Genomic DNA, 23344 nt, shown 5'->3' with positions numbered 1-23344 from the left:
CAAAAAACAGACTGAGATGGTCCAGGCAGAGAGGATGGCTGGCCTCATTCATCTAGGTGTTACAGAGGGACAGTGAGTTGCAGACTGCTTGTGTATTGTCTCATCAGATCGGTTACACTTTCGGGCTACAACACAGCACTGAGCTGTGTGCAGTGGCAGGGATCACTCCTGAGCTGTGTGTGTACATGGCGGGGATCACTCCTGGTTTCCTGCTACTACGTCACGCATTGCAGTGGCAGAAGTGTAGCTGACTTCTTGTCTGTTCAATCCAAAATTGCTTTTATCACTCAGCATACTGCCAGCAGTGCAGCTAGAGGTTGTCTGTGTCAAGCAGTAATGTAACAAGCTAGAAATCATTTGCAACTAGCAATGCATATTTACTGAGGTATTTATGGGACAAACTTCAGCACCACAAGACATATTAGGTGAAATCTGAAGAAGCTTTTGAAATCAGGCTACCATTACTACCGGGTAAGACCTTTTATTTTGGGTAAATCAGTTGGTAAAAGATAGACAAGAGGAAACAACACACTTTATGTGAAAAACACATATAAGGCAAACATTTATTCCTTTTTCATCATATCTTGATATACTGATTTGTAAAGACTTATATCACAATCTTTGTTATAACTATTGCAACTCATTAAAACCATATTATGTAATATATTTTGACTTTTGGTGTTGCATCCTTACAAAAAGCCGATGGTCTGTATGCACTTACATGTGATCATTGGGAGATTCCATGAATTCCAGGTGACAAATTAAAAAAGAAATCCGTAACACGACTACATACAGGAGTCTACAAATTGCTTTATTAAAAAATAGTATTTGTCATGTATTTTTTCTGCCAGTTTCAGTTAGAAATCAGTACATTGTTCAACAAGAAAGAAGCAGCGTCTTTTTAGAATTATTTGAAATTTTGCCCTCTGTTCTCTTTGGAAGTGATTTAAAAGTGACAGACCTTCTATCATTTAAATAGTGCTTAATAAAGGGATAATTAGCAGATCATCAATATTACACGAATTAAAATCACACCCTGGAGAAGGGGAATTTAATTGAAAACTGTAATTTCTTTCAAAGCTCAGATGATGCTTCTTCAAAAATATTTTTGGAGAATGTAATAATAATATGAGATTACTCTTTGGTAACAATTATTTTAATACACTGAAAAGATTTTGCATATCCAGCAAATCATTCATGAATGGACTTTTAGAAGGGAGGAAATACAGAGAAAATAAGTAATTTTGGTGGTCTAATTAAGAAGTCATGATCAGGTTGTTCATAGCACTAATACCTTCTGGATCTCTAAAAAGAAGCACGTATTTAAATGGCTGCTCTCCTAAATCAATCTGAATTGCACCAATCTTCCCTATAAGGGAGGGATATTAATTCACTATTCTTACTTAAAAGTCAACCACCGCTTTGGATTTTCTATCAGTATTTTATCAATTTTATCCTGGGATATGCCTCTAATCAGCATTTTAGGAACAATGTTTTTGAGGATATGTGAATATCCGTGACCTCCGTATTTCATCAACCTATTCTTTGTGTGCACATCATGAGCCATCAGCATTCTGTCTTCGTAGCCTTCATCGATCAGCATATGAATCCTGCAAAAGCAAAAAGCATAGCTCTCACTGACAGGTCCTCAACACAGGACTCGTCAGTATTTAGACCTCTTACATCTTTGTACTCCTACATTGCATTATGACTATTTTTAGGTACTGAAAACTTTCCTTATATTTATTTCAAATTTAAAACATTTATTGTACTGAATTGAAAAAACTCCACTCCTCCACGCATCTCAAAGTGGAGAAGGAAGACTCTTCCCAATTGGCACAGCTTTGGATTTCCTGAGCCTGTGGAGGTATTCAAGAATGTCACTCTCACAAAGCACGGGGCGTGGTTTTATTTGTACAAGTAATAAGTTCTCAGAAAAGCTCCTTTTCAGCATGATCAGTTCATGGGGTTAGCTGTTGCTGCTGACACAACACTAGTTGTAGTTAATAGCCATTAGGGACCTGACTGGTTGTGCTCAGTTGCTTTCACATTGTCAGTTAATTCTCATCTAGAATAACCAGGTTGATAAAAATTCTGAATTGTCGACATCATATTCCACATAGTTATCAATCAAACGTTTCAAATACGCTCATTAGATTAGATAAACAAGACGAGCATTGCAAAGTGCTGGCATGTGCCAGCAAGTAACAGGAGTTAATGCAGCAGCCCAACTGAAAGACTCGGCAAACTGATAAACTTGACTCAAAGACTTCTGGCCATTGCCTTGTGGCAAGCCTGATACAAGGAGGCCTTCTGTTCCTCATTTCACTCTGGGAACCTCAATCCCTTGCTACACTCAGTTTTTAGAACTTATTCTGTAGGAATCCAAACTTCTGCACTGCATGACTTTATACCCGTAAGCTTCTGTTTTTCGCTTGCATTAGTAGCAGGCCACAGCATTAAAGTGGCAGAGGCAGATAGGCCGGACTATTTCTCACTGAGCCACCTAATTCTATCATATACCAGCACTGTGAAATTCTAATTTTCACCTTCTTGACTGTACTTTGATCAGCAAGAAAGCAAACTCTAGTTCTGTAAGTAACCACACCATATCTGGAAACCCTTACTGTCAGTTTTTATTACAATTACTTACGAGAAAATACATCTAGCATGACCTAATTGATATGGGCACAGTAGGAAAAAGTCAAGTGTGACAGAGCTTGGAAAGAAAATATCTTTCACGAGAACAATATAAATAGTATGCATATTGTAGGATTACGATGTCACCAGTTGTATGGGAACTGCTGAGTCACAGCCTGAACCTCTGATTGATCACCTGAGGGGAGCACTGAGTCAGCCATGGAGCACAGGTGAAGGCAATTCTCCTGTGCTGCTGGAATGGGGGGAGCCCGGCTCCACCCCTCCTAGACCTATTTAAGAGCTGGATACGGGGGGGAAGAGCTCTTCTGGAGATTTGCTCTGCTGGAGTTTTGTGAGTGAGCCCAGGAAAGGGGTAAGCTTTCTATCTATTCTGTTTTTATTATCATTATCTGCTTTGCTAAACTCTCTTGTTTATTTTGTAATTATGATATCTTAATATTCACTGATTATACACCAGTATTTTCTTTATCCTGAAACACAGAAACCACAAATCAATCAGAGAATAAGAGCAACAATACTGGAGGGCTGTGTACATTCTTGGATGATTAAACATCCTCTTAAGATCATCTTCTTCCACAGCTGGACTCATTTTGTGGTTTGGGGAGGCATAGGGTCCTTTACATTCCATATTTGAAGCTTGCTCATTCCTCTGAGTTCAGTTGGTACTTGCTGCTGACTCAGGGAAAGCTGCCCTTACAAAAATTCAGTTTTTTACTTGCCCTGGCAGTAGATTGCAGCATAAATGAGTTAAGTACAAACAAATTAAACTCTGTTTGAGTGGATATTGTCTGACCACAGAAGTTTACCTGTATTTTGAATAGATAAGATCTGAACAAACTTTTTTCCATTTAGTTTGGTCAAAATTTGTTCCACTGACACACTTGAAGACCATTTTGATTGCCACCTCTCTAGCATTGCTTGACCAAAAAAAAAAAAGAAACACCCAAAAACAAAAACCCACAAAAAAACCCCTAGCAACTCAGGAAGATTGCCACTGTCATTAAATGCCCAGTGTGGCTGCACCAAAAGCTTAGCAAAACCCACCTAACAGCACTCCTAACTCGAATGCAGGTTTTTGCATCGTACAAGAGAAAACAGACTTTCAGTATTTTCTGCCTATGAGCAGTGCTGCAATGAACACTCAGCTGTCAGAGAGTTTAAGGAGAGATGCTGGTGGCTAAGGACTCATGGATGGAATGAAAACTTTGCCATGGCTAAACAAACACTTATTAATCAAGGCATAGTCCATCCTTCTACACATTCTCTTCCCAGTACTTCTATGCATGTTGACCAACTGTGGCACAGGAAAGAGGAGCAACACATTCACATTCTCAGTGTGAAAACTGCAGACTCATTCCAACCCTTCAGAACACTGAGCACAAGACAGAGTTCTGTTAGAGAAAGGATTCCCAGTGTGAAAAGCAGCAGCAAACGCTTGGCAGTAAGTGGAACTGTAACTACAACAGCCTTAAAACAGATGTTTCACAGCTAATCTGATGGTGAATGGCAGAAAAACAAGATCTCAAGTGCAGGTGAAAGCGAGCAAGCTACTTCATTGGTGATCAAGAACCTTACAGGCTTTCTCATGAAAGAGAAATGAAGAATTACTTCTGATTTTGAAAGTGGAAAAGACGTAAGAGAGGCTGGCATCCCACCACTCAGAAACCTGTCACTTGACTACACATAAACACTGAAAATGAACAGCAAAGGAGGATGGCATATCTGGACAGAGAGAATGGAACAATGCTTCGTGTTAGCAGTGCACAGCAGACCTGTCTGCAGCTGAGCTGGCACTGCATGCACTGTGGAAATGGGGAAGAGGGATCCTGCCAGTAGGGCCAATATTTTCACATTGTGAATGTGAAGAGAACGGCAGCTCTGAAGAGACAGGAACCTCATCCTTCCAAAGCAGGAAAGGACAAAGCAAACAGGGAAGATAAATGATAAAAAGTGTGGATGACCAAGCGTGGTTTTCAGGATGGAAAAAGGGAATCAAATCCATGCGAGAAAACCAATGAGTTTTGCTCACTTGTGAGAAGTCATTACAGGCTCAGACAATGCTTGGTAGTGACACTGGGCTTCAAACCAAAGTCAAATCTTAACACATATCCTGTATATCCAGACTTCCCTTTTATAATTTGACAGCCTATATACATCCAGTAAATGATAAAATTAAACAAAATCAGCATGGAATTAGGACAGAGAATGAAGTTAAAGCAGCTTTTGATCTTTTTCTCAAGTTATACTCCACGACTCTCTGACGCCACGTTTTCCTTTGCAGATAGAAGAAATTATACATGGTGCCCTAAAGAAGTGACAGCAGCAAAAAAAAAAAAAATCCATTAATTTAGTATGAGAAAACAAAATTTTGAACTGTAAGCAGAACTGCTCTGTGATACCCTTTAAGATGTACAACAATAATATTAATTTGTCAGTGGCAATGCTATTGCTTAAACCACACTAAAGCAGGTACCTTGCAATTCTGTCATTGTCACTTGGCATGTCAATGTCAGGTTGGAAGTGGTAATAGATAAATTCTGTACCAAATAGGTCATACTCCAAGTAGCATCCAAGTTTTGCAAATTCCAGAAGTTTCTTTGTATCAAATATGGTCCTGCAGAACACAAAGAACAAAATGTCAGCACTGTAAAAGGGGGGAAAAAAAAACCCACTAATGGTAGGATGGTGATATATATTGTGACTTCCTACTTGTAAGGAACAAAACCAACGTAAGATGTTGAAAAACAGAACTCATGTTTGACGCATGCAATGTAACATGACACACAGCATTGTCTTTCAATCATGCATTAAATGCAGATGAAGCAAAAGCAACTCTTCCCCCATGATATAATAAAAACATTTACAATCATCTTTAAATGGAAGCAGAAAGGTTGGTTACTTTTAATATCACTAAACTACTAAATAGACAATCAAACAAGGAAGGACATTTAAGGAGGAGGTTAACTCAGTGACATTTAAAAAAAAGACAATGGATTGCTTACATAAGACAGATTTACTTTCCCAGAAGAGTTACAGGAGACAGATACATCCAGGGCTTGTTTCATCCATCAAGCACTGTTAATACGTAACTTTGTCTTTAGTTTCCATAATGTACAGTGATGTCTCCAGACTGTCACTGGAAATGCAATATATCACAGTCTGCCCTGGGATGTGGCCAGAACACCTTAAGGAAATGCTCTTATGGAAATATATAATGGGTCTGCAAGTAGCTGAGGTATGGCTTTTGCATCAGATTTGGAAAGTGAAGGAACAAAGCTACAAAAATCCATCGCTCATTTGGAAAAGAAGAATAACTCCACAGCTCTGTGTTTTTTTTCTCTGAAACATTTTTACCAAAAATATAAACTATGCAAATGAAAAACAAGAATAACAAGAAAACCCACTATGCAACCCTCAAATGTAAACCTTTTAACCCATGTGAATTTATTCTTATAACCATTACACATTTTTTGCATCTAGGGAGAAAATAGCTTTCCACCAGGGCAACACAGCTAACCAGAACGGCTGTAGTTCTGTTCTTCTCTTATCGCTGATATTCACGTCAGAATTTTATCCTATACAATTACATCACAGTCTGCCACTATGGAAATGCTTGACGTCACAAATTCAATATATTATGACTTAACAGGATCAAGGAGGAGGAACAGACGAGAGAGAACCCTTGCTGAGTGAAGCCTGCTATCAGCAGGAGTCTAAGACTTGCCAAGTAAAATTAACTCAAAGTGTTATTTCAAAATAAATGTTACAGTTTACAAAGACTGAAACTACATGTGTTTTCAAGATGCAGAGCAAGCATGTAGGTTATTCTAGATCCAATCACAATCAGCTCAGACAGTAGCCAAGAGCACCTATGCCTGTGCAGTGACCCTATGTGTTTTTGAAAACAAAAACAAAAACTAGTCAGGGAAATAACAAAAAAAAAACAACAAAACACTCCACCAACAACATATTTCAAAATCACAGCCAGAACAACAGGTTTTGGAAACTACACTTAGCATAGTGGTTTTGCAAGTTCTGTCCCACCAAAGAGTAGGAGAGCTTGATTTCCCCAGCCCCTGGGTCCCCTTGGAGGCCTCACTGATGCAGCAGCAGCTCCCAGTTCCAGTGGCTGGTCCGTGTGCTGGGTGTAGGTGTTGGGGCAGCATGGCCCTGAGCTGTCCTGAACGCAAGGAAAATGAGATGGGATGCAGGTCCTGCAGGCTGGACTTCATCTGTAAGTCACCTAAAGGACACCCACCAAGACACGTTCAGACCAACATTCCCAACAGCTGCTGTGAGTCTTTGAACAAAAGTTCCTGAAGCAATGGATGCTGATCTCTACCCAGATCCTTTACAACCTTAATCTCCGTTAAGGGATTGGATTCAGTAGCCAAGATTCAGGAGCTTTTGCTTCCTAGCCTTCATGTGCACTGTATTTCCAAGATAGACACTTGCTACCTTTTGTTCTAAGATGCTAAATGGCAAAATGGTGGCCTGCATTTTAGTTTTAGCATTTGACTGTAAATCCACCTGAAAACTGCCCCTCTGCATATGTCAAAAGCTGGCATGAAATATGGAGCTATGTACAAATTCATCTCACACTGAAGGGGCTGGGATGCTCCCAGATGGATTCTTCTCAGTGAAAGAGACCTAAAATGTTAAACGCACATTGCAAAGCCAAACTTCACAGCAGTTTTGAGCCTGTGTTACAGCAACTGCCAACCTGAATGTGTGAAAATAACGATAGAAGAAAGACAGAATAAGGAAATGCCATATTGCTTATCAGTGGTTGTAAGAGAAACTGCACCTCTGCCTTGACTGTTTTCCTGCTTATGTTGCTTATTTTTTCCACCAATAAATCACCGAATCCAGTGACTTACAACAGTGTATAAAGGCAAAAAAACAGAACTGACGTTGATGTTGTAGCAAAACTGGGTCCGTAAGTACTATGCTGCATATGCTGCAGTCATCTTTCACAGAAACATTTAAGCCATCAGTTTTTCTTAAGAACTGAGAAGAAAAAAAAGAGCTATACATACAATGGAATTCAGGCAAATACATAAGGAAAGGCCGTATCATTTCTGTATCATAGAATATAAGTAAAATTTCATGACACTGAATATTATGCTCCTAAAACCCCCACATAAAACACCGAGCTCTGTACAAAACCTGCAGCATGATTTGTAAGCTCATAAAGCCTAAAATGATTAGAAATTTGGAGATCAGAGCTCTTGCCTGCATTACACTCATAGTGAGGACAAACAATCCAATTGCTGATAGTCATATGACCACATTATTCAACAACTGTCCAAACTAATCAATGCTCGGACTTTTTCCAACTCATCACGAGTCACACAAGATCACACAAAAGTGATTTGTTAATAGAGAATGTGTTTCTAAATTGGAGTGAGAAAAGCACCTGGTTCTTCCACACATCTGATGTAGGGCTTCAGGTTTTTATTCTCAAGGAAAGTAGAAGTTAGCTCTGTGGTCTAAGGTAAGGATCATCCAAAATCCAACAGTTTTCATTTTAAGTAGTATTTCTTCTGTCTGATAGCAGAATTGAAAAGTTCCAGCTTTGATTCAGAATTCACCCAAATCACTGAGCGTTCCATTAGCATCAGTGGCCCACTTTCCAAAACGCTGGAATCCCAGCAGCCCTCACCACATCTGGGAAAGCCACTCAACATCCAGTTCTCATGATTTGTACAGGCAGGCGAATTCACCAAATCTTCTTTAAGGAATAAAAAAATGCAAAATGCAGCTACAGTTATTCCTAATCTTGCATCTTCTGAAGGAGTGCTTACCTGTCGAGGTGAGACATGACTGTTTTGGAAGTGTCAGCCCCGGCTTCCTGCAGGATGCGAACTATCTGGAAGGGTGCATCGCTGTGCCTGCCAGGGTGGATGATGATGGGGCACCCAATCTGCGCCTGTGCGTGTGCAGCCGCCTGCAGCACCCTGCGCTCGCTTGCAGTCATGGGCCAGGAGCAGCCGATCTCTCCCACCACACCGCACCTGATGTCAGTCCCATCTGCTCCGTGGAGGATCTCATCAACAATGATGCCTGTGAGCTGAGGATTGGGGAAATGAGGCTTTTTGTTAGCAGTACCATTTTTATTCAAGCAGCATCAAATGTGTCCTATGGACGCTGTGCAAGCTCTACTACTGAGGTCCTTTTGGACTTATTTAACAGTTGGGGGTGTGAAAATGCTGCAGTTAAAATCTCGTTTCTGCCAACTAACATTAACCTAGCCATTAACTAAGACCAAAATAAACAGAGAAGGAAATCAAAATAACAGTATCCACAATTAAGAGCATTTCTCCCTCAGTTGTCCGGTTTGCAGGGAAAGCTAGTTCACACACAATTTGAGCACTGATTTAAGTTGGTAGGTCCAGAAACAAGTCCTGCTAAACCGGGGCTCAGCAAAAAAGGAATTCTTGTTATTCAGACAGGAAAGGAAGAAAGTCTGGCAAAAATTCCAGGCCTCAGGACCCAAAAGTCAAGTTTAAGGCAAATCCTGCTCTTTGGAATGCAAATGTAAAACTACAATAACTCAACTGATGCCAGAACTACAAGCAGAAATCTCAGCTGAGCATATGCCCAACCCTCCATGCTATGATCACACTCCTTCTGCTTCACGTATAACCAACCTACCAAACATTTCTACAGACAACCAGACAGGGAATTCACTTTTTTCACTTCTCTCCTGAGATCAGCTCAAAGAACATTGCTCCTGCATCAATAATACTCTCATTTCACTAAACACCTCTGAACTTACGAACACCTACTTATCTCCCTCATTCAGCTAAGGCTAGCAAAAAAACCCCCTCAAATTATCTTTGCCTAATCAGAAAACACATCATTAAGTCAAATTAGTCTTATCACAGATCACTGTACAATTCTTTGTTAGTAACCATAAGGGCTGTTCTAAAAGTAATGTCTCCTATTTTATGATGCTGACCCAGAACATCAGATGCGGATGTTGGTGGTACAGCAGCAGAGGTGGAACCTTGCCTCCAGTATTCTGTTACATGTTGTTGCCATGTGACAGATGGCAGCAGAGGGGCAGTCTGACAAAACAGTGTCTGACATGAAAGTGTGGATGAAGCAAAGGTGTGTGAATTCCTCCATGCGGAAAAAAATCGCATTCAGTGACATTCATTGATGCTTGCTGAATGTTTATGGAGACCAAAGAGTGGATGTGAGCTGAATGAGCCGATGGGCGATGCGTTTCAGTGGTGACAGTGACACTGGGTCACCTCCGCTAGTGCAGACTGTTACAAGCATAGCATGCAGGGAGATTCCTGCTAAATACACGGAGCTAATGGTGGTGACCATGCTGAAAAAGTGTTTTGTAGCTGAGGATTTGCTCTGTTAAATAGTTTCACTGCGCTCTTTGTTGTAGTTTCCATGGAAATAAACAGGAGGCATTACTTCTGGAGCAACATATATAATTGTCTTTTGGACTGGATTCAGTATTGATGAACCGCTGACTACAGGACACCTGCTGCAGTCCATCAAATACTGAAGGGAAACCTGTGCCCATCTATTTGTACCAAATTCTAAATGTTTAGGAAAAGCACTATCCTACAGCTTGTTCCACTTCTGTCCCCTGAGGTTTACAGTACTATATCACATTACAGCTGCTGAAGTTTTAAACACTTATTTTTAAAATGAATTTGACTCATTTGTAAACTGTGATAGATTAAAAAAAAAAACTTTTCTCAGCTCTACTCATTCACATTCACAGCCTCCTGCCTTGGAGAGTTCCATCCCTTCTTCTCCCTATCATCACATTTTCTTAATAAAAGATGAATGAATATTTATTATTGTAGAAATATCTGGGGATCTCAGTCATTATTAACACATTGTCTTGGGCACCGTGCAAACAACAGGATTTAGATTCTGCCCTGAAAAGCCTGCAAAACAGTACAGAAGAGAGAAATAACTGGCAGCTTGAGCAGAGTGATGATTTACAACTGTCCTATAAATATTGCTATTTTTTATGCTTTTTACAAGAATTCTGCGTGATCTAATTGGGAAGTAATTACCAGGGAAACAGACAAATGAGGAAGAAGAGATATGCTTCTTCCCTAAATAATTGTAAAAAGGATAATTGGTGTTGTACCAGATGCCTACATGAAATATTTTATTTTCCTTTTGCTGCTCTCTGAGAGAAAACACAGCTTAAGCACTGGAAATGCTGACAGATAATCCCAGTACACACCAGTAGGGCTGGGCCAACTATTACACAAAAGCAGGAACACTGTTCTCAAGTTTTGCAAATTAAGAACTTAAGGATTTCACCCATTTTATTTGAAATTCTCTCCATCTTTGACACATCCAGAGATGATTCGCAGCAGAGAGGCCCCCAAGAAATGCTTAAGACTTACCTGCTCCACTGTCATAGCCTGCGTTTGAGAAGAGTGTGTGGAATCCACATAAAACCCAGCCCCAGCAATAATATGGACTCCAGTTTCTTCAGCGAGTTTCTTCAAAGTCTTCATATCCCGACGGATTCCCATGGTCGTGTTCTCCACAACAGTTCCACCGCCTGCTGCTTTAAAATGCAGCAGCTCCTCCCTCACGGCATCCATCTCCTGACACAGAAGAAGGTTGTCTTTATGGCTGTACGGATTCTGCTTGATCCAAAACAAGTTCTTCATCTTGATGGGCCCCTCAGACAAAGGCTCCTGGCCTGGTGAAGGTGGACAGAAGAAGCTGCTGTAGTCCATGGACAAGTGTTCATGTGTCAACGTACAGCCGAGCTGCTCCGGCTCCACCAGGCCCAGCACAGTTTGTGCCTTTCCACTCAAGGAAGACATTTTTCTTCAGCTATTGTAACGGGAAAAAAAATCAGATTTGAAAAATTCTGGGAAGAAGAAAGGAAACAAAACATTTTAGAAAATGCAAAAGCATTTCTTAAAAGATTTCCGAATTCTCACTTACACACATAGCTACACATCCAGTGTGCCTGAATGGTTTCAAGATGGTTTCAGCAGAACAATCAATACAAAAACCAAAGCACTTATGTTATCCAGTTACAACTATGCCAGTACCCTAACAGTATAGAAATATCACATTTCAGTAAAAGGAAATCATCATCATCATTTATTGTGCAGTAGTTGGTACAACATTAAGATAAATGCTTCCTATTTAATAACAACCACTGCATGTTCATTTTGGATTCTCCACTCTTTAGCAGCTGTCAAATTTTGTCATCTTGAATTTTGTCAGCTTGAGCCACCAGATGAACACATTTTGCATCCAAACTGAGTATTCCTGACTGGTACCTTCACTCCAAGTGTCCTCCAAGACGCACTTTCCCCTTCCCACATTGAGGAGCCTCGTGTGCTCCAGCACAAGGAACGCAGGGAGGGGGGCCAAGTGCTCACTCTCCTAGAATGGGCTGAGTCCTGCCAGCCCTGCTTGCCTAGCCCCAGGGCAGCTCCTCCAAGCAACAACAGACATGGAAAACCCAACCTGACCCCATCCAGCTGGGCAGAAATTCCAGTGTGCTTCCAAAATGCTTTTTCCATCAGCTTCCTTGACCAAATATTTTACCGGTTAAGAACAGACTAACATTTAATTTACATGGCTCAGCCTCGGTGCTGAGCTTTTTTTCCTTATCTTTAACATAAACGAAACCACGTTATTTTTCAAAACTTCAAATGAACGGTGACAAAGACATACCTGTAGGCTACCATCTACAATTGGCTCACGTCACAGACATCTGCTTGGTGGAAGTTTAGTCTGGACCTCTACAGGTTAGAATTAGCTGCTCCATTGGGATTTTGGGGTATTTTTCATCTTTTGGGGGTGGGGGTGCTCTTTTTAGTTTATGTGCCATATTAACATTAAACACAGCTGACTACTCAGCTCATGTTAGATCTTCCTGATGCTAGCTGCAAAGGCTGGAGGATATGTAGTTACAATCCCTAGTCAACCAAAATCAGCAGTTACGAAACAAAATACATGTTTAATCATGTCCAGAGGACAGGACTAACTAGAGCATGCATTATTGATTAAAGAGAGAGGTCTTTCCCATTTCTGTCTCCCTTCAGTGAATAATATCACAAACATGGATTTGCCACTGGTGAAGCCCTCAGAAGACGTTTTCCTTTTAACTGCTAATGTTAATCTACCAGGATGACAGAAAGCTGAAATCTGAAGGGCACTCGAGTCTGCATATCAAAGGGCAGTAGAACACCTATAGTTCTTTGGGGATACTTTCTTTTCATAAGCAAGACTCACTGTCAGAGCACACTTGTCACAATGACCTGTAGAAGGCAGACATCACCTGTCGAGTTAAGTCAGCACTGCTGGAGGTTCCTTTATCTGAGAACTCGGCCATCCGTAAGAAAAAGAAAAGACCGACTGACCGTACTTCGTGCTCTCTGTGTAAGGAGCCGTGTGTGATAATTCCATTTAGGAAGAACTGTTCTTTTATGAATTTCATTTGTAGACTGGTGCACTGACTTGTTTGAGAAGGCAGAATAATAATTATTCTCATAGAACAGACTGCTGGCTGACTAATAGAATGATTTATTTTTTGCCAAACAAATTATGAAGTGCATGATTTCAGAAAATATTATTCTTGAGCAAACACTTAAAAGCAAAATACCTGTCTTAGTCAGAAACTGCTGCTAACTGCAATTCAATTAAGTTACCCAGCCATTAATTGCATTCTGGAATAAAGCAATGCTCTATAGAGCAGCCCACTACTCTGGAGGAAGTTCAATGATCTGAGTCATTCTTATGCACACAGCAAAGAGACTATATGGTAACTGTACTCTTACTTTTTTCTTTTTTTTTCATTAACCACCAATGCTCTGGTGTACAGAAGGACCCCAGCAACACAAAAAGTGATATCCCATTGTGGTAGGAACCCAGCAGCACAGTGATACCCACTCTGTATTGCAGAAGTATTTTTTTCACTATGTTCATTCACGGATGATTTTCAAATCAATGTATTAAGTTAGGAAAACAAACCTATATAAATATTTAAGTCTCTAAATATGTAAGTATTGAAGCTCTTTTAAAAAATCAGACACAAAATAACTACAGTCTCTTTCCTGTTAAGGAAAGAGTTATTTATTCAGTTACTTGACACTTCAGAGACTCCAAATAGCCATTCTATGTGATTCAGAAGTTTTGCTCACTTTCCAATGTATTTCATTTAAAAAAACCTTAACTTTCAACATTAGTTCCCGCCAATTCCTTTCTGATACAGGTAAATTAGATTACCCTCAATTAATCTGGCCTGAAGATTGGGAAGACCCATGGTTGTGTGAAATCTTCATACAGCCTGAGGCTGCTGTCTTCTGATTTACAACAGCAGGAAAAACCTAGAATTACCTGTTAAAGTGCCAGTATTCTCCTGTAGCAGGTATTAATCTGTTAACTTTTCGACTGGAGTTCAGATTATAGCATATCTACAATGCTTACAAAAGCACTACCTATTATTGAATCTTTTGATTGAGGCAAGTATTTTTATGACTGTAAGAAGCATCTCAAAAATGGAAAATGACACAAACAGCATTTAAAGTAAGCCTAATTTTATCTTACTGAAAAATATGATTAACATTAATGTCAGTGCGTGCTTACTAACACAATTTTAGAAAACCAACACTTCTAATAAAAAAAATATTACGAGAACTAAAGACAGCCAAAAATTCATGGCTGGAATTATTCCTAAAAACACGGTTCTGTTATCTTCTCTACTGTCATTTACCTAGACAGCATGCCATGAATATGCTGCAACGATACATTATTCTTGATCAGATTCGCCTAATGGAAACATAATTTAATTAGTCACTTTAAAACATTTATGTGCAAACAGCTATTAAATTGAATAACAACTGCTGCTTAATTTAAATGTGTGTATGTTTCTTCAGAAAGCAACGTCCATAGCCTTTACTAATGACAGGTCTGCATTATTTTACACATAACTTTCCTCCAGAAGTTTGTTCTTTCGTACTCTTGGGGACTGAATTCATACCCTCTCATTTAGCCATCTAAAATGGTGCACATCTTCTGCAAAGTAATTGCCTAGACCGCTTTCGTAGTGGGATAGAAAACATCCCCAGAGGCAATTCATGCAGCCTACTCTGTGTGTTCGAGACAGGCCAGAACAAGTTATGTTCTGTATCTGCCTCCTCCCACGGGCTACGTAGGGAGTCAAGAAACAGCTCTAGACAAGCATTTTAGGTGGCCCCATAGGAGATGTGTAGGTTCTGCCTCCTGAATCCTCACACAGGTTGAGGGGAGGAGAGAGAATGGGAGGGAAAAAAGAGGAAAGGTGCATCTCCCTATGACAACAGGGCAGCTGCCTACCTGGCCATAACAGTATTTTGGGTTTGGAAATCTCCAGTTTACACTCTGGTAGTGCCAAAGCACTGCCCCACAGACCAAGGTTCCTCTAAAATAGAAATAAATGATATTTCCTGAAAATTGAATAGTGAGATAAAAGGGAAATAGATGTAATCTTTAAGATACAATCAAATGCATTTTTCACAACAGCCTTCAAACAATGTCCTAACATCTCTGTAATAAACTCTGGACAAATCCTTACAACTCACTGTATGGTGCACAAAATACAACTCTCACCATTAGCCTACTGTTAAATACTGGTGAGGTAAATATTTTTTCTAACAGCGTTATTAAGAGAAAAGAAACTTATGGCTAAAAAGGTCACAGTATTGCATTCCTTGCTCTGGTTTTTACCACTAAATTCAATAGATGTTTTGACTGAATACTGACAGCAAGATCTGTGCTTCTGCTTTCCCCATCTGAAATGTGCACATCAGCCACTGTGTCATTTAATGGTCTTGTAATGGGATGTCTTCCTGGGTTTGGATTAGTTGCTTCCTACAGTAATCTCATATTGCTGAAACATTATAAACGCACAGGCATGGCTCCCACATGCTAACGCTGCACTTGTTTTGATTTGGTAAGCACATTTTAATGCTGCTAGCACAGATTCTCTCCAGACTTGTATGAGAATCATTTTATTGTCATTACGTTACAATGCAAGATTACAGTGACACTAAACCTTGATTGAGCTGACGAAAAAGAATTACAAAAAATGCAAAAAAAGAGTGGCTGGTGAATAGATATTTATTATATTAAAAAAAAAAATTAAACATGGCTTCTATTTAGTAACACTGGTTGCTCTGGCTGCGTGGGGAACATTGTAAGAGGGTCTTTCCCTGTATAATCAGGTAATCCTAGGAAGTGTGATACAGCACAGGTTTGCTATGTACTTATAGCTGGAGGAAACACTTTAAGCACTCAGTTCTACTGTGAGTGACCTCTACAATGCACAGAAAGCCCGTATCAGAAATGCAGAGAATAGATGCAGTAAACTACCACAGAGGTTTATAGGGCGAAACTATTCTCCCTTTTCCCCAGCACACAAGCAAGTTTTCTAAGTTCTCTGATACATGAAAACCTGATTTGGAAATCGGATCAAAGGACCATGAAAAAATGCAGGTTTCTGGGCAAACTCTTGTCTCTTCTGCACAAACAACAGATGTGCTTCTTTGAAGGTGAAGCAGATTATTTCCATTAAAGTCCTAACCGTCCTTCCCTGATTGAATGATAAGAAGTGACATTGGTTGCTTTCTTATCCCAGACTGGAGCTATGAGACTAACAGACTTTCTGAATTTCATGCTAACTCAGAAAATAAAGCTGCAGCAGGTCATCTTATCCATCCGAGTAGAGGCAGTGCTTTCTTTATTCACTAGCTTTTTATTCTGTTGATTAAAAAAAAAAACAAAAAACAACAAAAAAAAACAAACAAACAAGTCTCATGACAGCTTTTCATTGCATGGCCCCTTGCTTAGTGCAGAAGTACTAAGGGAAAGGGATGTGCAGTGCTGTCTTCCCACGTAGCTCTCAGTACAAATGCATCAGAATGACCTAATAGTACCACCCTGCAGGTAACAATGGGGCAAGCCTTAGTGTCCTAAGGATTTATGTGTGCTAGGAGTGATTTTGCTTACCTTGATTAAAGCCCTCTGACAGGAGGTCAACACTTCCAGCATCTCTCTCTTACAGGAACTCTCAACTAACCCCACAGAAGCATAATTGTAGCTCTTCCCTTAATAGGGTATTTGCAGTTTCTCATCTCTGTGTGGCTATACTTTCATGGAAAAGTAAGAACCTCACCATTTCACGTGTCTGTAATCTCCTGAATGGGTAGGAATTGGCCAGTGGATCCAAAAAAAAAGAGATCTTTGGGGGGAAATAATCAAAAAGCATCGCCTGTCCGTGGTATTTTTTTCCTTTAAACATGTGGTCCCAGAGATGCCCAGAATAATGAGCTGACACAGCAGCCTTCAACAATCTAGCTCTGGTCCTACAGCAGTGAGAAGCACCATCTCCTTAAGCAGCCAAGGTAAAAGAAATTTCAAACACTGTTTTTCCTCTACATTTCCTACATATGATTTGAGCAACCAAAAAGTTTTTAGACAACAGAAGTAGAAATAAGACTTTGCACAATATGTGCCACGAAAAAAAGTTACAAGACTTTTAGTGAGCACAACATACTGCTGGAATGGTACCGGCAATGTCCTACAAATTAGAAGCAAAGACACTTGAGTTGTAAGAGAATTTAAACACTATTTCAACATAGGGGGAAGGCCAATATATTGATTTCTTGCCCCTGGAACCTTTGAAAAATACACCTTTGGGAAAGAAACTGGGCAAGTGAGAGCAAAGCTTTTAGAACATTCACCTGGAAGGATAAGTGAACATTCTCAGTGCACACTCCTTGTATTGCTCAGCTACTGGCAGACAGGCTGACCTTCCAGCATCACGCAGTCTGAAGGGCACATTCTCACGCTACTTTGGTCTTGAATCAGACAAGCACAGAACTGATTTCTTCCTTACCATTTAATACACACACTTTTTAAAAAAATTGGTTTAAGTTCAGCTGCTGTTAAGACAATAGAGTCAGTCTTTCATTTTACCTTATTTCTAGGCAGATACTAGATTCAAATCTGAGCATTCTCAGAGCAAAGTCACGTGGAAGTTTCTCTTCCTCAGAGATCTGAGATCAACATCCCCATAAATGTTTTTCTCATCAACTTCTCCTTTATAAGAACTCCAGGGGATTCTGTAGTTTGGGCAGCTTCCAAAACTATTCCTGATAAAAGGTCATATAAAAATTCTGCCCCAGGATCAAGCATTACATTAATTATAATTTACATGCACGTACAGTGATTTTAGGCCAAATATCAGGACTGAAGTCATTTTACACTGTGTAACAGTCTATGCAAACACGGGCCAAGGCCCGCATGCTGATACATGTGTTTGTATTCCTAGGGCTAAAAGGAATCTTATTTGCTTCTCAAGGTGCTGGGTAACAAGCGCATGCTCTCTTGCTATGACAGTGTAATGCAGGAAATAAATATGTCTCCAGTCTTCATTCCCTCCAAATTTCAGATCCGAAACTTAAGCATACAGCTAACTACCATTATTCTTATTGATTTAATTGGCTTTCTCTTTACTTAAGGTCACACATATCTCCATAGCACGGATACAAGGTTTAGTGCCTCATCTGAGATGGCAGACTGCGGCAACTTCTGTTCCAGCAGAATATAGCCCACACAGCAAAACATGAGGCAACCGAATGCTGGGGTGCAACCTAGAGCTGTCTTGTAACTCTGAGTCTGTATGCTTTATAGAGTCCGTATGCTTTGTCAGCAGTCAAAGTCAATCACAGAAACACAGAATGATTTGGGTTGGAAGGGACCTTTAAGATCATCTAGTTCCACACTCCTCTTACTGGCAGGGATACCTCTCAATGGACCAGATTGCTCAATGAACTCTTACTTCTACAACCTAGACTATGCGCTCACCCTCAGTTGGGTACAATATCAGAACAGCAGGAACAACCGACATGCAGAAGCTGGAAAGGTTGTCAGCTCTCCTGCATATCCTTTGGCTTTTTCAAAGTACAGTTGAATGGTCATAGTTAACAAGAACTGTATGGAGAACTGTCTTCTCTTTCTGTGTCACAGAATAACAAAGTATCTCTGCAAGAAGATATAAACTCAGTATCTTCTTTGTCCTGGACTCTTCATCCTGGAAACTACTAATTAGTTGCACTGCAAGAAATCTTTGATACCCAGTGTGAAATGAGCAACAAAGAGTGGGATCTCCACATCAAAGTTTACAGCCCTCAAGAGTTCCAGCAGTGAGACCAGAAGAACTTCTCCAGACCCATCTGAACATGCCCAGTGATAAGCAAAATCTGGAGGAGTCCGATGCAAAAATCCAGCTTTATTAATTTTCATAAAATCTTAAGAAATCTTGGCTTCAGCTTGCTGAAGAATGAATGTTGTTCAATGTTTTAATTTCTGAGAGATGGAAAAAATATTTTAGATCCACATGAAGTGAAATAAGAAATAAAGTACACAGAATGTTCAGAGAAACATTCCTTTAATAAACACTCTCTGGTGCCATATGGCTGACTATATACTGATTTTGATATGTGAGGAGCAGGCTGATGTCTTCCCAAGCACGGAGGGAAGTGGTGACGCTTGCTCCTGCTCCACCATGCATTAATTTAATAAGTTAACACTGGTCACCTATATGAAACGTAATTAAACATCTGAATGCCATTGTTGCCACCTTTGATTATTACTACAAAAATGAATGAGATGACGGTGACATGAGGGCAAATATTATGTCTGTTAAATTCCAAAACATGAGAGGCACACATAATAATAAATGACACATACGTAGTCTTTCATGTAACAATCCCGAAGTACCTGACAAAACGATACAAAACCACCTATTACAAGCATCACTTCACCCATCACCAAACCGCAGCCCCCAGCAGGAAAAAGGCAACAACCTTTAAACACTACAGAACATATTATGGCAGATAATGTTGAATAACAAACACATCCAGCATAAACCGCAGGGCAATTCTACACAGGCAAAACACTATTTTTCAAAAAAGAAGTGACCTCTGGCTAGTAGCCTGTTTCATTCAACAGCTATCACAGGCTTCCAGCACACAGAAGACGGCATTCTCAACAAGAAATGCACCTAAAAAAAAGCCAGATTTCAGATTTCCTAGAGGTCATTTGTACTGACGATGAACTTGCTCGGCCACAAAAGTTGTTCATGTGAGCTGGTCACCACGTGATGTACATGTTTCAGCTCAGGATCGGGCCCACCTCAGCACAGCGCCTGCTGCAGGGGCTGCCCAGCCCTGGGCACTGCTGGCTGGTGCCAAGGGAACCTTGCTGAACCTGGCACAACACGCTCCTTCCCGCTGCCCTGGCATCGCTGCAGGGCAGGAGAAATCAGGGCTTCACGGAACCGAGCTTCCTAACGGGCGCTGCACCTTAGGGCACGGCAGACACACGGTGCCTGCATGGAGCTCTGCTGTCGAGCTTCGTGCACTTCAAGCATCTCAGAGGGCAGCGGGAGCTTCCAGGCAGAGCAGTACCTAAAGACAGTTCTGAAGGTCCGAGCTTGGGACCGAGGCACTTGCTCCCTCACAGAACTTTCCTTTGACGGGAAAGTACTGCAGACAGAGGACGCCGTCCCAGTATATAGCTGGCTATGCGCGCACCAACAATAAATACCAGCTCTAATAATAGCACGTAGCGCCGCACGCAGCGCAGCGGCCTCAACTGGCCGCGACAAGCCGACTAGTGCACAGGCGATGCTCTCCAGCCCGGTCCCGCCCGCCCCGCCTCCCGCCGCAGTTCCCCACCGCCCCTAGCAGCGCCCGCCATCGGGCTGCGGCCGCGCGCGACGGGTGGGCCGCGCTCCGCCTCAGCGCTCCGACCCGGCGGGCCTGCGGTGCCGCTGCCCTCTACCGAGCGCTCAGCTCGGCCCCGCCGCCTCCCGCTCTCCCCAGCGCTGGGAGCCGTTGTCGGCCGTAACTTCGGCGAAGTTTCCCGGCCCCGCCGGCGCTTACGCCGGCCCGACGGGAGAGGCGCCGCACCCGCCGCTCCTCAGAGCCCAGCCGCGCTCGCTCGCTCACCTCGCGGCGGGACCCTCCGCCGGCAGCACCTCGACTCCCGCGACTCCCGCCCCGCTCGGGGAGGGACTTACCCGCCGCCCCGCCGCGGCCCGGCCCCGGGGACTGCAGAGGGGGGGGGAGCGCGGTGGGCGTGAGGCCGGCGGGGAGCGGGCGGCACCCCGTGGCGGGCTCTGCCGCTTCTTTCCTTGCCCGCCCCGTTCTCGGACTGCGCTGTCGTCCTTGTTGCGCTCAGGGCGACCTGCGAGCAGCCCGTGCCGCTGTCCCGCACGCTGAGCCAGCACAGAGAGCCGGCCCTGCTCCTGCCAGCGCGCGACAAATAACGGGAAGGCTGAAGAGGCGCTTCCCAGTGCTCACAAACTGGATGACAATGGATGGTGATTCTAAGTAAAGATGCAGATGTAAAGTATGAAATGAAATTGGTCCTGACGCCTAAGGTCTTACAGTTTCCACCCAGGGTCTCAGAAATGTCTTATTTCCTTCCCCAAGGCCCATGACATGTGTATGGCACTATTCCTTTTTCCAGAAGGGTAAGCAGACACTGGTGACACGAGTGGCGAAGGCACTACGGACAGCAAACTCCTCCAGCCCTCACGCACACAGCTACAGCACAGCCACCCTGTGTACCGTGCAGCTGAGTTGCTACACTTGGGAAGTGCACATCACACTTTTCTAAGTACCCACTGTTCTCCTCACTGTCCATTCTGCTTTGACCACTTTCCAGTCACCATTTTTACCAGATGGAATCAGCAATGGCCCTGAGCACTGCTGTGTTGAGCCTCAGTCTGTGTTCAGTACTATAGCACGGCACGTGTGAAAGGATTCTCATATGCCTGGCTTCAGTATGACTGTTTGTTGACTGGGGGTGGGATCCTAGCTCTTAGTCAGATCCCAAATATTCCTGTGATGCTTTCAGCATCAAGAAGATAATGAGTGGGCAAAACTGGGAATGAAAGCCAATGCATTACGATTTCAGGCCTTTTATCATCTATCTTACAGTGAAGGAGAAAGGTGGAGGTAGTGGATGAAAAATGAGGAGGGCTCTTGAGTAAACAACTTTAGAAAGGTAGGAGGTAAGAGAAAGCTGGACTTTTATAAAAAAAAAAAAAAAAAAAAAAAATTAATTTTTATTTTTTTTTTTTTAAAAAAAAAAAAAAAAAAAAAAAAAAGGGAGAGGGAGAAAGAAAGAGGAAAAGAGTCATTAAATCATAGAATCATTAAGTTGGAAAAGACCACTAAGATCATCCAGTCCAACCATCAACCCATCCCCACTGTGCCCACTGAACCATGTCCGTCAGTGCCACATCTACATATTTCTTGAAAACCTCCAGGTATGGTGACTCCACCACCTCCCTGGGCAGCCTGTGCTACTGCCTCACCGCTCTTTCTGAGAAGGATTTTTTCCTAATACCCAACCTGAACCTCCCCTGTCACAGCTTAAATGCATTATCTCTTTTCCAAGGAAGGAGTGAAAGGGAGAAAGAAGAAAAGAAGGAAGAAAGAAAGGTAGGAAGAAGAAAAAAGAGAAAGAGAAAAGAGAAAGCGCTGTGGAATACCATGTGGAGTAGAGTCCATGATGAGGAGTGGTATTGACAAGGCCGGACTGTTAGGATCTGAATTTGAAGAGAAATTACTGCCTGTTAAAGAGAAGGCAGAAGTGAAGTTGAAGCAAATGAAATGTTTGGGATGTTGTGCATGAGCAGTCTACCACCACGGGTATGGAACAGGGATAATACAGATACATGGTTAGAGCCAAGCTGCTGGGACGGTTCCAGCTGTCAGCGTCACTTGTTTTTATTTGCTTTTCATATGGAGTCAAGTGAGCATGAGTCTACCAAAGATTAAGTGGAGACATGAAAGCATGTCATTTATAATGCCTTGTATTTCACCATGTTCATATTGCTGGACAATCAATGAAGAAGAAATAATGTGTGAGAGCTATGTTAAAAACAGTCATGCAGTGCTTTATAGGACATCATTTGTCACTGGCCGTAGCAAACCTATTTTGAAGATTTGTGATAAATTTTGCATGGGGCTTGTACTTCTACATGTCTTGTATTTTAAAATATAAAAACAATGTGAAATCTGAGATAGCTACAAAGTAAAACCATATTCAATTTGCATTTTTACGCATACAGAATGATCTTCTCTTTAAAGTAATCTTCAGTATGTCTAAATCAAAGTAAAGTACTATATATAAATATATATATCTATTTTTTTAAGTCTTTGCTTCACCCTCCAACAAAAACAGTCTTGTAAACATCAAGTAACGAGACTGTCTTGCTCAGAGCAGGTGTGTAGTGAGCAATGCAAACAGGTCAGCAGCTGGCGGTGTGTAGGAGCTGTACTGAGACAGTGCCCAGAAATGTCAGACCCCAGGTAAAGTTTCCCAGGACAGGGAGGCTGTGGCAGGCCCTGCATCCCAGACAGTGATGGGAACAGCTGCGCTAGAGCACCAGGACCTGCAGGGGCTTGGTTCTCTCCAACCCGAAATCTTATCAGGGCTCAGCTACTCAGGTGTGACAGCAGATATAAGAATCATGCTGTGTTTTGATTTGCTCAGACAGCAATTTATAATGTCTATACTAGATTAAACAAAACTGTTTCTTCTTTGAAATAAGACCCTTACTTGCTCTGATAACAGTACAATATTATAGCATTTGTTAGGC

At 41.7% G+C, this 23344-nt stretch overlaps 1 protein-coding gene across 2 annotated transcripts; it reads right to left on the bottom strand.

Moving 5' to 3' along the window:
• Positions 1-685: 685 nt before the first annotated feature.
• On the bottom strand, positions 686-20743 carry PTER (phosphotriesterase related). 2 transcript variants are annotated; one of them, XM_042817045.1, is made up of 5 exons: positions 20679-20743; positions 11058-11499; positions 8469-8734; positions 5135-5275; positions 686-1610 (listed from the first exon to the last, which is right to left on the bottom strand). In XM_042817045.1, the coding sequence occupies exons 2-5, from the start codon at positions 11487-11489 to the stop codon at positions 1400-1402; spliced, it is 1050 nt and encodes a 349-aa protein (XP_042672979.1). In that variant the 5' UTR covers positions 11490-11499; positions 20679-20743; the 3' UTR covers positions 686-1399. The 2 variants fall into 2 exon arrangements, with proteins under 2 accessions (XP_042672979.1, XP_042672981.1); XM_042817047.1 differs by having other exon boundaries at positions 11058-11536; positions 20679-20695.
• Positions 20744-23344: the final 2601 nt, after the last annotated feature.

The sequence above is a fragment of the Centrocercus urophasianus genome, unplaced genomic scaffold (genome assembly GCF_019232065.1).
Source record: "Centrocercus urophasianus isolate 14NV4802_14NV808 unplaced genomic scaffold, USGS_Curo_1.0 seq_16, whole genome shotgun sequence".
NCBI lineage: Eukaryota > Metazoa > Chordata > Aves > Galliformes > Phasianidae > Centrocercus > Centrocercus urophasianus.
The sequence above is the reverse complement of the archived record's forward strand: the minus strand, read 5'-3'. Positions and strand labels throughout refer to the sequence as shown.